The sequence below is a fragment of the Chelon labrosus genome (assembly GCF_963514085.1).
Source record: "Chelon labrosus genome assembly, chromosome: 19".
Lineage (NCBI taxonomy): Eukaryota > Metazoa > Chordata > Actinopteri > Mugiliformes > Mugilidae > Chelon > Chelon labrosus.
Window position 1 is genome coordinate 24132392 of NC_140352.1, and position 14513 is coordinate 24146904.

General features: G+C 40.6%; 1 protein-coding gene across 3 annotated transcripts in view; it reads right to left on the bottom strand.

Annotated features, from left to right (window-relative positions):
• Window positions 1-14513, bottom strand: part of rbfox3a (RNA binding fox-1 homolog 3a) — a gene marked incomplete at both ends in the record, with an annotated part of 224532 nt that overhangs the window by 39304 nt on the left and 170715 nt on the right. For 2 of the 3 annotated variants that reach the window (XM_084567708.1, XM_084567707.1), the window contains one exon: window positions 7725-7973. In XM_084567708.1, coding sequence (XP_084423834.1) covers window positions 7725-7973 — 249 coding nt within the window. Of the gene's footprint in view, window positions 1-7724; window positions 7974-14513 lie in introns of those variants that run through there. The other variant, XM_084567709.1, reaches the window with a different exon arrangement.

The window sequence follows — 14513 nt, forward strand, 5'->3', positions numbered from 1 at the left end:
GTGTGGCTTGGCTGCAGCTGCTCGGCCATGGAAACCCATTCCATGAAGCTCTCTGCGTACTGTACTTGGGCTAATCTGAAGGTCACATGAAGTTTGTAGCTCTGTAGCAATTGACTGTGCAGAAAGTCGGCGACCTCTTTGCACTATGCGCTTCAGCATCCGCTGACCCCTCTCCGTCACTTTACGTGGCCTACCACTTCGTGGCTGAGTTGCTGTTTTTCCCAAACGCTTCCATTTTGTTATAATAGAGCTGACAGTTGACTGTGGAATATTTAGGAGCGAGGAAATTTCACGACTGGATTTGTTGCACAAGTGGCATCCTATGACAGTTCCACGCTGGAATTCACTGAGCTCCTGAGAGCGGCCCATTCTTTCACAAATGTCTTGTTTCACAGTCTGCATGCCTGAGTGCTTGAATTTATACACCTGGGGCCAGGCCAAGTGATTAGAACACCTGATTCTGATCATTTGAATGGGTGAGCGAATACTTTTGGTAATATAGTGTATGTACCCTTGTAGATGAAAGAAGTTGTCTAACAGGAATGACCAATTTCACAACATGTAACATGTGTACAATCAAGCGTAGCATGCATTATAATGTGCCATGGAGAGGAGAAGAGTTGGAGCAAAGAACAGAGAAACAAAGTGAAAGATTTTTTGATTAAGCCCAGTCAGGCCGCATAGATCAATGGTGTCACATTGTAAAAATTCTATACCTCATGATCAATGATCATTGTCAACATTGTCTGTAAATGTAGGAAACAATTAGTTCTTCATGTAGAGAAGTGGGACGTAATGGTGTGGGATCAGATTTGTGTATCCGACTTTCATATGGGAAACTAGAATTTATGAATAGTTATGAATGTAATACTTGGTTTAGTCCTGACCGGTTGCTAAATGTCAAGAAGGTAGGTTGCATCCATAGACTGTATATAAATATGGACAATGCGTCCTCACTTCCTTGCATTGACCAAACTGACACTAGTTTCTCTGGGATACAGGTGGGGCCATTTAGCGAGTTTGGAGCCAGAGTCTGTGCGGTACAGTCCCAAGAGTGGATCCACGCAGAGCCGGGTTATCAATGACCTGCCCACACTTCTGCTAGACTCACTCACTTTTTAAGTGCGGGGGAGCTGTATTTGCTTAGTCTTCACTTTTGAGGAGCTGTTCCGTTGTTCATCTTTATACAGTCTATGGCTGTATGTAAGGTGAGAGGTCACTCAAAAATCTCTGTCTTGTGCTTGTATAATTAATAAAATGTGCAGACCTTCAGGGTAAAAAACAGCATAGATCTTATGAACAATTGTACCTGCCTGCCCTCTCTGTGTTAGGGCCTATTCCGTGATGATATGAAATGATCAAAAAGTGAAAAAGATTAGCCTTTGTGTCCAACAAGCAAAACCTTGAATAACTTGTTACACAAAGAAAAAAATAAACTGTCAAGCTGGTCCACTTTGGAAAAAACAAGTTTCACTACCAGCTTTCTCAAATTGGCAGAACGGTTCATGTGTTTCAGAAACAATTCATATAAAAAACACAATTTTGTCCTGAATGGAAAATAAAACTTGAGGCTGAAGGTTAAGACTGGAAAAGAGGGGAAGCGTTGGTAAGAAACTAACAGTGTTCTGTTGCTTTACTGACCATCCACTCTGACCTCTTCCCTACAGGTTAGCTCATGCTACTTCCACCTATGTTCCTGAAAGACATCAGTGGAACTATACAATCAGATGTCTCAATCTAATTAGTATAGACAAAATAAAGAAAAGACCAGTGCTGGCATTTTAAGTGCCATTTTAATTTTACAGCTCGTGGTAAAACCAAACTGAGTGACACATCCTGTGTCATTTCCGGTGTATGAAATAAACCTGTCACTGTGATTTGAATTGCAGGGACACAGATTTTTAATAAATTTTGAGATATACCTGACTATTAAATTTGTGAGCTTTTATTGAGACAGGCAAAAACAAAGATATGTCAGATGTCATGATATCCCAATTCCCTTAATTGTATCCTTTTTTCCTCCCTTTGCCTCGAATTTTAGTCCCTCCCACTGGAGACACAAGGAGGGGAAAAGATAAGTCCTTTCCTCTGAAATGAAACCAGTTTCTCGTTACCAGTGTTGGGCAAGTTACTTTGAAACTGTAATTAATTACTTATTACACTCATTGAACAATTATTCATAACCAATTACTCAGCAGCACTTTACACTACTTGTTATGTTGGCTACTCTGCTTGGCTCTCCCAGAGGTGCCAGATCCTCCACACCCACTCATCACACTGATTCCATTTTAAACACGACACTGGACAGAGAAAACAAGTAGGAAACAGTTTGCATGATGACTGCACTGAGCTCTCAGTCCCAACTCACATCCCAGTTTCACACAGTGTCCCAAAGGCTCACCACTTTCCCCATTTCCCATTCCTTAAATGGATGAACCAGACACACACATCCTTATCCTTGTTACCTGCCATCAAAGAAGCTGGCATAAAATGAAATGTGTAGTATGAGCAGTATTAGTAATTGTACTTTGATGAGATGGACTTGTGGTTAGAGAAGTGGGTTTTGGACTCAAGGGTCTAAAACGTGATAATAATGAAGGGTCACTTTGAATAGCTGGACTGGCATAAAGAGACAACAAAAGGGCTCTTGAGCAACACACCTAACCTGTGCTGGGCACTTGAGTCATAACATGCTTGCATCGATTTTTTATTTATTTTTGGAATTAAAACATCTGACAACAGAGGCATATGGAAAATGTGCCAGCTACAGGTATTAGAGGTAATACTGTGAAAATGCCAAATCTCCAATGACAAGTTTAGTTTTGTGAAACGCTCTTTCAAGCAAAAGTGTTTTGAAATGTCTCCAGATGAATATTTAATTGAATCTAATCGCATTGGGACCTTGTGAATCGTAATCAGTTCCATCCAGGATATCAGTAAATACGCAGCTATAGTGAAAACATAAAAACAAAAGATTAAAGAAAAAGACAAGCAAAAAAAACCCCAAAAAACAATGAAATCAACAGCAATTAAAATGTGTTTCTGAAAAACAGATTGTGCCTTACTAACTGTTGAGTTCTTGCCCAACACTTCTGGTGATTATAGCACAGCTGGATCACCTCTCAAGTCTGCAGGGGGTAGCTGCTCTAGTGAATATAGATGATTTGGAATTTGAACATGTACAGTAACCTTACAATAAACTGGCAAACGGCAGCTCCGCCGTAAAAACATGTACTCTGTGAGCAGATCACTCCTGCACCAAGCGGACTGCTCAGACACTAAATGCACATCATCCATTTCTTCGCCCTCCTGAATGATTTTTCACTTTCAGTTCTCACATATCGATATTCTGTTATGTTCCACATTCAGTTCTTTTGTAGATAAGACCTGTAAATCTAATTGACAGATCTAATAATTGTAACTGGTCGATGACTTAGACATAGAAGTAAAATCTATCTGCATGAGTTGACGTTCCACTGTGTCCTGTCTCACCAGAGTTTCCTCCTCCTCAGTGATCATGTGGGCACAGAGGAAAGATCAGCTGCGGAGGCAAATCTACTTATTGTAATGTCTGAAATGTGCTCTCTCCATCGTCCTGGCCTCGTTGGCAGCAGCCACAGTCTGAGTTGTGACAAACATCGCTGATGCTTTGTTTTTGCTTGTTTTTTCTTATATTCATAAGTATGACTTGGAGTAAAGGCTCTGGTAATCTTTGTTTCTGATAGAGTTCATTTTTACAGTCCAGTTTAGGTTTTTATATGACTCAACCTGATGGCTTAATTCTTCTGGTTTGTATTCATTTTGGAATTATGTCTATTTTAAAAAACAAACAAACAAACAGTGAATTATGTTGGTGAACATTCTCCGGGTCATCTGTCTGTTTCTGAATGTTTGGAACTGTGATGGTGTGTTGTCTGCACAAGAACAGAAGCAGGCGCAAACCGATACACATAATGAAAGAATAAAAAAGAAAAAGATGGAACAATGATGTCAGCTAAACCTGCTCGATCAATGAAAGAGAAGTGCTGAAGGTAGCAGCATTTGTACTGAGTGAAAGAGAGGGAGAGAGAGAGAGAGAGAATGGAAAACAGTAAGGGAGGGAAAGATCAGAGATGCGTGCAGGCTAAGTGCTGATTGAAGAAAGAACAGTAAAAATGGAGAGACAGGCAAGTGAAGATAATAGCATTACATCACACAAACACACGCACACACAGTACACACACAAAGCTGAATAAGCAAGGAGTGCTCTACTGAATACGATGCAAGAATAATCAGCTACCTTTATGTGTGCGTGTGTGTGCGCGCGTGTGTGTGTGTTTAATAGCAAACAGCTCACATCAATCCTTAGCCAATGGCAGAGACCGGGACCCTGTAACGATGAAGCACATTCACCCGGGCACTTAGTGCCTTCACTACACACACACACACACACCAACATACACACCAACATACACACCAACACACATGGCGCGTACTCAGTTGTAATTATCCTGCAGGTCCTGGTGCACTTAGACCTCTGTACGTCAAGAATCACTGGACTGAACTTCTGTACCACGAAACATATGTACAGCTTTATACTGACTTATATGAGACTTACCATACAACCTCTTGTCCAATCCTGTCTCCACAAAACAGGCATTGTTTAAATGCTACAAAGTTACATTAGAAAATTCCACTTTGGCCAAAATATGTATTTACTACCTGGATTATATTTTTATTTTACATATATATATTTTTTTCTGTTAAAAAACTGTGACATATCTTAAGCCTCATAGCATAATTGCCTAAGTCATTTTTTGGCCACTGTTACTATATCAATAAAAAATACTAATGTGTTTGCTAAAAATTGTGTTTTTACTTGTTTTCCAAAAATGTTAAAATACGAGGCTAATGGATTAAAATCTTTTGAAAGGTTACTGATGAATGGTTGGACAAAGCCTCGCATACCATGTGTGGTCACAGGGTTACTGTGCCTCAAGTCAGTAGCGGGTTTATATATATTTAACCAAAACTACTCTCTTCCTGATCTTAACCAAGAGCTTTGAGCATCTAAACAAAAGACTAAAATCATTAAAGCACCTACAATTACACTTTAATCATAAAAATGTATGTGAAATGTAAATTACAAAAAAATAAATGCTTTGCCATAAAGATGAGATGTTAATTTTTTTTTTATTATTACTTTCAAGGAAGCCACTTGTTACCATGTACTTGCCAAATACAACACAAATTTTAAAATTTCTGAAAAGTAAAAGTTTAGAATAAATTCACCATTAGTTGAAAATGCAGCAGATTTTTAAGCTTGGTGGTGTTTTTTACTACAATGGCCCGATGTGTGTGTTAGCATGTGGAGTTGGCTGTTGTAGCATGGTATGGAATGGAATGGCTTTAAGGCTCTAAGCCTTCTACTGCCACAGTCAAAGAGCTAAAATCCTCTTTCTCTGCAGTCGGCATACCTCCACCATCCATGGTGTGTGAGCAGCCAGGCAGGAAGAGGAAATAATTACATGAACATTATCATACAGAAGCAGCCTGAGCTTCTTCCACTGTCACCAGGGAAACAGTACTGCACTGTACAGTGTGTGTGTGGGGGGGGGGGGGGTGCACGTGTGTGTTTGACGAGGGAAGCTGAGAAAAAATTAATCTTCAAAACCAAGCCTCGCTTCTAACGTTTACACACACATACACAGACAGCCCGAACTGCCCCTAACACGTCCACCTGATTACACACACAGTTAGATCTCCCAGATGTGTTGTTACTGTGTTTTTGAGTAAACATCTGTTTTTATTTCCACGTGTGTGTGCGCGCGTCTACACTTGCTGAGCTCGGCAGAGTGTCGGCGGCCTACCTTCCCAGGCCTATAATGGAAGCTATCAGATGGGAGCGCCGCCAGACAGGTAGATTACACACAGTTAGAATGATATAGAGTCTTCATTCATCAAGTATTACACTAAGACACGCATGTACAGAAACACACCTAAAAATGCACACATGTAAGCCACAGGAAACAGTATTTATAGAGGTACAAAAACACTCAACCCTTTGGGATTTGCAATATGTGACAGGGTGTCGTTCTGCTTTCTCCTGCCTGATTGGTAAATTCCAGTGTCTTTTAAATGTGCAGTTTACTGTGGGCTCCAGTCAAACAATGACAGATATCCATATATCAACTGAACTCTGCCTTGAAGAGAAAACGCTTTTTATTGACGAGAACATATTTGGGTAGTCCTAAATACCTTTACTCCAGTTACTAGAACATTTGCAAAAAGAAAAATGTTTTCAGGCAGAGAGGTAGGTAACAGAGGTGTTACTCCACTTAAAAGTGGTTTCTCTCTCCCTGGTATTGGGACAAGAGAACCAGATCACACACACTACACAATGTTGGAAACACGCAGTACTGTGGATAATGATGGATGTCCATCTTTAACGAAGAGCCAAAAAAAAAAAAAAATTCATTAAGTCGTTTTAGACAGCTGAGATTCAATCCCCACACAATTATATTTTACAAAAAGCCCCGTTTAAAACATAAACAAATACAAATAACTGAATCTGAAATATTGCACTGACAGCATTTTAAATGTAGTAAGTATCTTTTAGCCCACATTGAGTATTCCTTTATCCTGCAGTAACTATGTCTCTTGACAGTAACAGTTACAGCTTGTGACAAACTCTCCACAGTGACTGTAAAACACTCCCAGTAATGCTGACTGTACTGTGTCTTTTCCTCTCACTGGACTCCCCCACTCTGCCATCACTGTCTATACACTCCCATACCTTCCCAGCATGCTCTAGTCTTATTGGCCCTGACAGCTTGAAGGCTCCTCAGCTAGAGACAAGTGGTGGTGCAGTCAACTATTGAGTGGACATCCTTAGTAGCGCCTGTGCTGCCTGCCTGTGTGCATATGTGTTTGTAGCTCTGAGCTGAAATGCAGCTAAACTATGACTCATTTGTCAATGACATCTGCCAACAGTCTATGCCTATATGAATGTACTGTAGGCATACTTCATACATGCATTTGGACACTTGCTTGATCTGACAAGGCCAAAGAGACTGAAAAGCATTTTATGTAAAAAAAACAAAAAACAAAACAAATAACAAAATGTTCAGTTATCAGTTGGTGTGTTTAATGCATTTTCTCAGATTTTAAACTTTTAGTGCAGGCGGTGTGCACCTTTCAAATCCGTAAGTTTCATTTTGTATGCAAAAATGAAATTCTACTGCAGTGACTGTGTCTCACATAACTTTCTCCAAACCTTAAAACTTTTATGGGAAGATAGCACACTAGGGATTGGGAGCTAAAAATATATATAAGATGCAGTATATTATAAATTTGTGTTTTTAGAAAATGGTGTTTTACGTTTTTACTGAAGGCATCTTATGGTGAAAATGAAATTCAGCCCACAGCTCGGTTTATGTTTCTCATTTCTTATCAGAATATGAGTTAGTCGGGTTAATTTTTATTTCTACTTCCTGCTTCACATTAAATAATGGTGACTGAAATGAAATTTCGCAGAAGACGAGTCATACAAATGTTTGTATCGCCGAATCTCCTCCATTTAAATCCTTATTGATCCAAAACCATGCATGCATTATAGTACAAGTTGGTCAGAAATGAATGAAGCCACATGCTGTAACTGAAAAGGCCGCAGCATGCCCATGATAGCATAGATCCGTATGATCCATGAAGCTACGCAGGTCTTCATAAACATCCTACAGACTCACCGTTACTGTGTTGACTGTGAGGGCCGAGGTGCTGCTGTCATTTCCTGGCTGCTCGCTCTGTGTGTGCGTTGGCGTGTACAGCGTCAGGGTGTGATCTCCCACCGTGCTTGGTCCCGTGTAGTCGGCCGGTGGGTGGGTGTGGGGTGTGGCGTATTCAGCTGGAATCCCATTCTGTGGTGGAGGCGGGTACTGGGCTGGTGGGAAAGGTTGCGCCATGGCTTCAGGGGGAGCTGGGGCCTCTTGGTTACCCTGTAGAGACAGCGGGAAGAAAACTTTAAGTACATACGAAAACAAAAGCAAGCTCTTTACATCAGTATCGACAAGAATAACTTCGATGACGATCAACTGAACTTGAAACAGACAATACAAATACACAAAAAACTTCAGCAGCTTTTTCTTGTATGCATCGTCTGAAAGTGTGCTATGTGCTGATTCTCATTTTGAAGGTCTCCCTAATCAAGATTTATGCGTCAAGAAGTTTTGTCCAGTGTGAGACCTTTTGACACACTTTCGTCAACTTTTCTACATGGTCAGACAACATTCGTGCGTATTCTTATTCTGTCAGATCGACAGAAAGGTTTACACTTTAGAATGAAGCGTTGCGACATGGCTAACTGGCATCTTGATAAGATTAGGTGTACCACATAATTCCAGCGTCCCACATCAGATTCCAGGCAGGGACCTTCACTACATGTCATACGCTCCCCTCCTTCCATTCCATCATTTCCTGCCTCCAGGAAGTGAAGACTATGAATAAATTAATACAAATCTGCTACTTTAAAATTACAAACAGGCCAGGTTTTAAAAATTTGGATGGTGCCGTTTATTGGACTTTGGAGACATGTGACAGACTAGGGGAGTGACGAGACAAGTGAGAGGAGGCAAGAGCATGCTAGTCACTAATTCCATATATATCCAGCGGGTTAGAAAAACGGCCTTGTTTGGCCTTGAAATAAAGTAAAACTGTGAAAAAACACACAAGATGACACACAAGTGGAAATACTTTATAAATGGCATGTTAAAAAATATCTGATGACAGTAAAAAGCAACCAAAAAATAGTTATATTGAAAAGATGTACACACACATAAGGAATGAAACCACGTCCTGTACACCAAAGTGAAAGTGATACAAATTACATCCCTTAGAACAGATGAGAAAGATCAATTAACTGATACTGTCTTGATGAGAAGCTCTGTTTTGAAATTCACATTTTTAACGGTAAAAGTTGACAGTTTACTTTCCTCCTTTCACTCCTCCCTTGCCTCCCTGTTGCTGCGATTTCTTTTATCTTTCCCACCGAAGTGAATATCATGCTCTTTCACCCCTGTCCAAGTTCCCTCTCTAATTTACATGCCTGTCAGATAATCATTTCCTCCATCCGATGATGATGAATTCATCTGACATATTAGCACCCTGCTTTTCTTCCACACCACTCCAAAACCTGATGGAAAATGGCTTAAAAATTTAAAAATCAATCACTGCAACTTTTTGAGGTGGAACAAGCCTCTGACCTTAGCTGTTTCCAAAGGTTTCTCTGATCAATAGAGGTATTGAAGTTGGCTATTCTTATGCATGGAGATTGATGATGTTGAGCATAACAAAGCAGTTTGCCAATGGCTCACTGACTGTAGCCACGCCGTTCCTGGCAGCGAATCATCGGCAACTCCCCGGGCAGACAACCGCTATGCTCAATTTAGGGTTTACTTAGGCTCACTTCACATGCAGATGAAGAAAAAAGAAATCTCCAGCAGCAAATAAGTCAAGCTCTCAAGAGCAGATTCTGACTTCACTGTGCTTGTTACGTTTGTAGCACAAGTAATGCCCTTTTTCAAAACTGAAAGGAACACTCATTCTGTACAAATATACAACAGAACGAGCTACATTCTTTACAGTGTTCAGTGGCAATGTCAGTGTGTAGTTATTGTCTATTAAATGCTTGTAATCAGTCAATAAAAATGACATGATGTTTTTTGTGTCTTTTAATTTGAGATAGTGAGTTAAATGAATCATCAGTCTAAAAATTAAAGAAACAGCTGCAGCTGCTACCTTGTCATACATACAAGTATTCATTATTATTATTATTTTTTTTTTTTAGTGTGAAAAGAGTGAAATATCTTCACAGACTACCTCTCTTTTTGTAGTTGTTTCATGGGAAACTTGATGTGTGTCGACCCTGGCCAGTATCAAAAGTAATTCCTAAGGCTATACAACACAGCAGCAAAGTCAGTTTGACCACCCCCTGCATGTTATCTTTGCACTCACTCTGGTTAAGTGTCTTGAGCAGGAGTAGCCACAGTCATACAGTGTTGCCACATACAACTGCTGGTTTCCAAACCAAAAGCTGTTCAAAAACCACACAAAACATGCACAAAACCGCACAAAATATCAGATCAATAATTTGCCCAGCACTTTAACCACTCAGATTGCTTACACAAGTGTAGCCTATCATAAAGCAATGCAATTAAAGCAGAAATCATACTGCAACAAACCCTACTACGAAGCCATTTGTTGATGCCATGTAGTCCACTGATGCGTATGCATATGGAGTGCTTCTCCACTCCTTAAAGGGCGGCACATGCAGTGCACAAGCAGTTTGCTCAGGCACTGATGCGTATATGTAGTAAATCTATTCCGGTTTTGTTTCAAATCAGCATTGTAACATGATTAGAAAAACTGCCAAAATGATGGCCGACCAGTCCAAATTTTGTTCACCTGCCATACTCTACTTTTATTCAGAAAATAAAACTCAAAACGGCCCAGTTGGGCTTGAAACCACCGAATCTGCCAACACTGCAGTCGTAACTCTTTACACTGAATGGAGAACTAACTCTTAAAACTGATGGAAATGGATATTACATCTGTAACAACTGTCATTGGTTGAGTTAAATCTCTTTTTTTAGGGCAGCAGGCGAACTTCTATTTCTGAGTTAAACTAACTTGAAATAATCTATGGTGCATGAAGATCCAGGATAACTGGATGCCTACAAATTATGCACATTACAACATATCTACCACAGGTAGGTTCACCCTTAAATTTTGTAAAATTATTCATTTGAGCTTCACCTCTTATTCTTAAGTTTGGAATCACCCTATTCTTACTGAGCACATTTACGACTTTTTAGAAGCTCTGTGTTAAAACATACGTAATCTGCCAAAAATGGCCCGCGAATTGAGATTGTCTTTCTCCAAAAGTATATTGTAGTGTTCAAAATTCCATTCAAATTCCAGCTTTTCAACTGTAAATATAGCAATCTACATTGTTCCACGTGTTTTGTCTCTTTTGGAATAGAGCAAGTTCCAGGTTTCCTACATATTGGCCTAGATTTCACTTCTTTTTAATCTATGCCCGGTCTATGCAAGGTGGAGCTGTGGCCTGGGGCGACTCTCGGTTCACTAAAACAAGGAGCCTCATCGATAGGCCACCCTGCCTTGCAGCATCGATAGAGATTTGAGCTGATATACCACCCCACCTGGTCAATACACACACACTGGAGACACACACATACCAAATACAAACACACACACCAGCAGTAAAACACGACCAAAGACAGTTAAGTTAAATAACGGCAGCAGAGTGTGTGAAGTGAGAGCTGCGTGGTGAATGCTTCACCTGGAAGTTTTCTTTTTAATATTCCTAAATCATGCCATGAGGGTCATGTGTGATAGATCTCCTTACCTACACACAAGCAGAGAGTAGCAGTTCCATCACTTGAGAGGACATTACTTTGACATATGCGTCCTGGACAATTAGCTTAACTATTACCTGCCTAACCCTAAACCCAACCATTCTCTAACCTTAAACTAAGTCATCATATAGAAATGTGATCAATTAAGGTGACTGGCTTTTTGTCTCCAAAGTGGTGGCATCCCCACCACACACACACACACACACACAGCTATGTTCACACATTGTGCCAAACATAGTTTTGCTCAGCTGGGGATAAAGGCAGATGGAGAAGGAATAGAGGCTGTGGGAGAACGTCGGAGCGAGCCGAAGGCAGGGTAAGAGAGAGAGAGAAAGAGCGTTAGAGTCAGTGAACTTCCATCATCCATCAAAGTGACTGAGGCGCTGACACACTGAGACATCCCCAGATCCTTGTCAACAAATTGCGCTGGTAAATGATTTCTCCTATCAGTTAAATCATACTATCCATCCCTCTCTCCCACCATCCTTCCATCTATCTCTCAGCATCACCCACCTGTCTCTCTCTCTCTCTTTCTCTGTTCTCCATCTTTCCTTCATTGAGGTTATTTCCCTTTGGCTCAGCGGAGCGCCATGCTTGATGTCTGATGGACTCCGGCTATATATTTATATCAGGCACATCTATGATGCTCGCACTCTCTCTCTCCCTCTCTCCCTCTCTCTCTCTCTTTCTCTCTCTCTGATTTTTTAATTGTTGTTCAAAACATAAAACGGAAGCAACAACCTGACTGTGAACGGTTAAATACTAAATTTAAAGATAATTATCCATTTGAGAAGTAATCACAGAGTTTGTCATTAGTTTCATGTCAGTCAGTTTCAATTAAACAAAGTTGGGGTATGTTCTCTTTTTTGTTCGTAGTGAAGGAAGTACCTGCCATCAGTACTAGACAACACAGAAACTGGGCTAGCGGTTTCTAGCAGCATAATTGTTCATTCATGTAATTCAGCTTAAGAACTCGAACAACTGCATTCATCTGAACAAAGCTTGTCTAGCCTGTCTGTGGCGATGTTCCCATTCTTGTTCCTGCCTACAAAGCTGAGGAAACTCTTGATTGGGTTGCTGTGGGAAAAAAAAAAAAAAAAAAAAAAATTTACAAATTACCAGTTTGGTGTTTAGGAATAAAGACTTGCGAGGACTATTGTTAAAGACTACCTGCACGGTTTGCTTTGAGGTTACAAGATGAAAGTATCCTTGTAGTGCAAAGGGATTCCAGCAGACGCGGCTGGCGAACGGGGGGGAGGAACAAGTGATGAGGGAAAAAAAAAATATTTCCTACGTGAAGATTCACCGCAGTGTGATAAAAGGAACAGGAAGTTTCACGGGAAAGACAATCTTAATGTTGAATTAAATCAAACACAGCAGTGATGAAATAAAAAAGAAAGAAAGAAAAAAGGCCTCAAACATATTTGGCAACCAGTATTATTAAATTCCATTCAGCACCTTTAACAACAGAATAAATAAATACAAGCTAGATGGGATGGTGGGCTATAGATTTAATATCTAAAGTTATGACAGGGATGAGAGGAAGGATTTAGTTTGGAAGAACATACAGGAAACAAAACAGGTTCATTCAACGCAGTGTAATTAAAATGTTCACACACACACACACACACACAAACTGTACATATCAACACACAAATGCTTCCACAGTGGGTGTGTGTTTAATATTGATTCTCTCCTCTTCGGCTCTTATCTTGCAAAGTAGCCTAGGGCTTCTCTCCACCCTAACCATTACCCCAGCTCTCTGCTGGGCAGAGACGCACAATCACACACACCCCTGGAGATGCAACGCCCCGCGAATGTGTGTATGCGTGTAGGGTGTAATACATTGTAATGATCTTCAAGTGAGAGGAGGAATTGGAGGAGTAAAAGTGAAGACTACTGTGCGCATGTGAGTGTGTGTTCGTGTGTGATCCAGTCCGTGGGATACTGTCTGGATCCTTTATGCTCCCATCACCACAGCTTTATTGTTCTGGATTGACAGAGACAACTAACGAAGATTGGGGCTGAGAGCCTCTGAGGCCGATCAGCCAGGGACATGCAAATACACTCAAACACACACACACACACACACACACAGTCGAGGACCACCTCACTTTTGAGAGGCAGGTCCCCGTAATGTGACAGTGTAAACAGACTTATGTTGCCTCAACATGAGTGATGCAGTACACACACACACACACACACACCGACATATGTTAAAGCCGTCAATGCCAAAAGAGAATTGTTGTCATGTAGCATCATACGTACTGTAGATAAGAAACATAATGCAATGCAGACACACTTAAAAAGATACACACCGCCACCAACAAACCCTCATCAGAATATTTGCATATGTGGTACATGACTGGATTTAGAGTCCTATTCATTTGAACAAAGCGTCCCACTGCATACACACAGATAGATATAAACTACCTACAGCACACCTACATACTGATATACCGTATTCCCAGACCAACTGCAGTCTCTGGCCTTATGCAGCTGGTCAGACTGTGTAAACATGACAGAAACTTGCTGCTTTAGGGGCCGATTAATATTGATGTGCACTGCAGACATTAGACGGAACAAAGAACAGAGGGAAGGAAAAAGATGGAAGGAGAGAAAGATAGGAGGGAAGGAGAGAGAGGGGCACTCTCCCAAAACACTGCAGACATTTTGTCAGTAAACAAAAACGTAACATTGTTGTCTCGCTAGATCCTGCCTTAATTAGGTTTAACGTGTTGTGTCACTGAAAGAACTGAGGCAGAGGAGGATGATATGAAGACTTCAAATTGAAGGAAATTACGCGGTAGAAGACAAAAGCCCACCTCTTCTTCACTTCAGCATGAGCTACTTATTCATCTACAACCTCTATAGTGAGACGCTCGCATCTTTCTGTGTATGTTGCAGTTATCGTGATTGGTCCCTAGCAAATTGGTCCCTATTTGTCATGTGATTATGATTGGGTAGCCCAGAATCTTTCTAAAGACATTAACCCCAGTTCTACCTGGTATTCCAGTGAGCTTTTCTGGAAGGAAGCTAAGGAGTCTCACATGTTCACATAGGTGTTACTTCTATATATAATTGTATATTGTAATTTGAAAG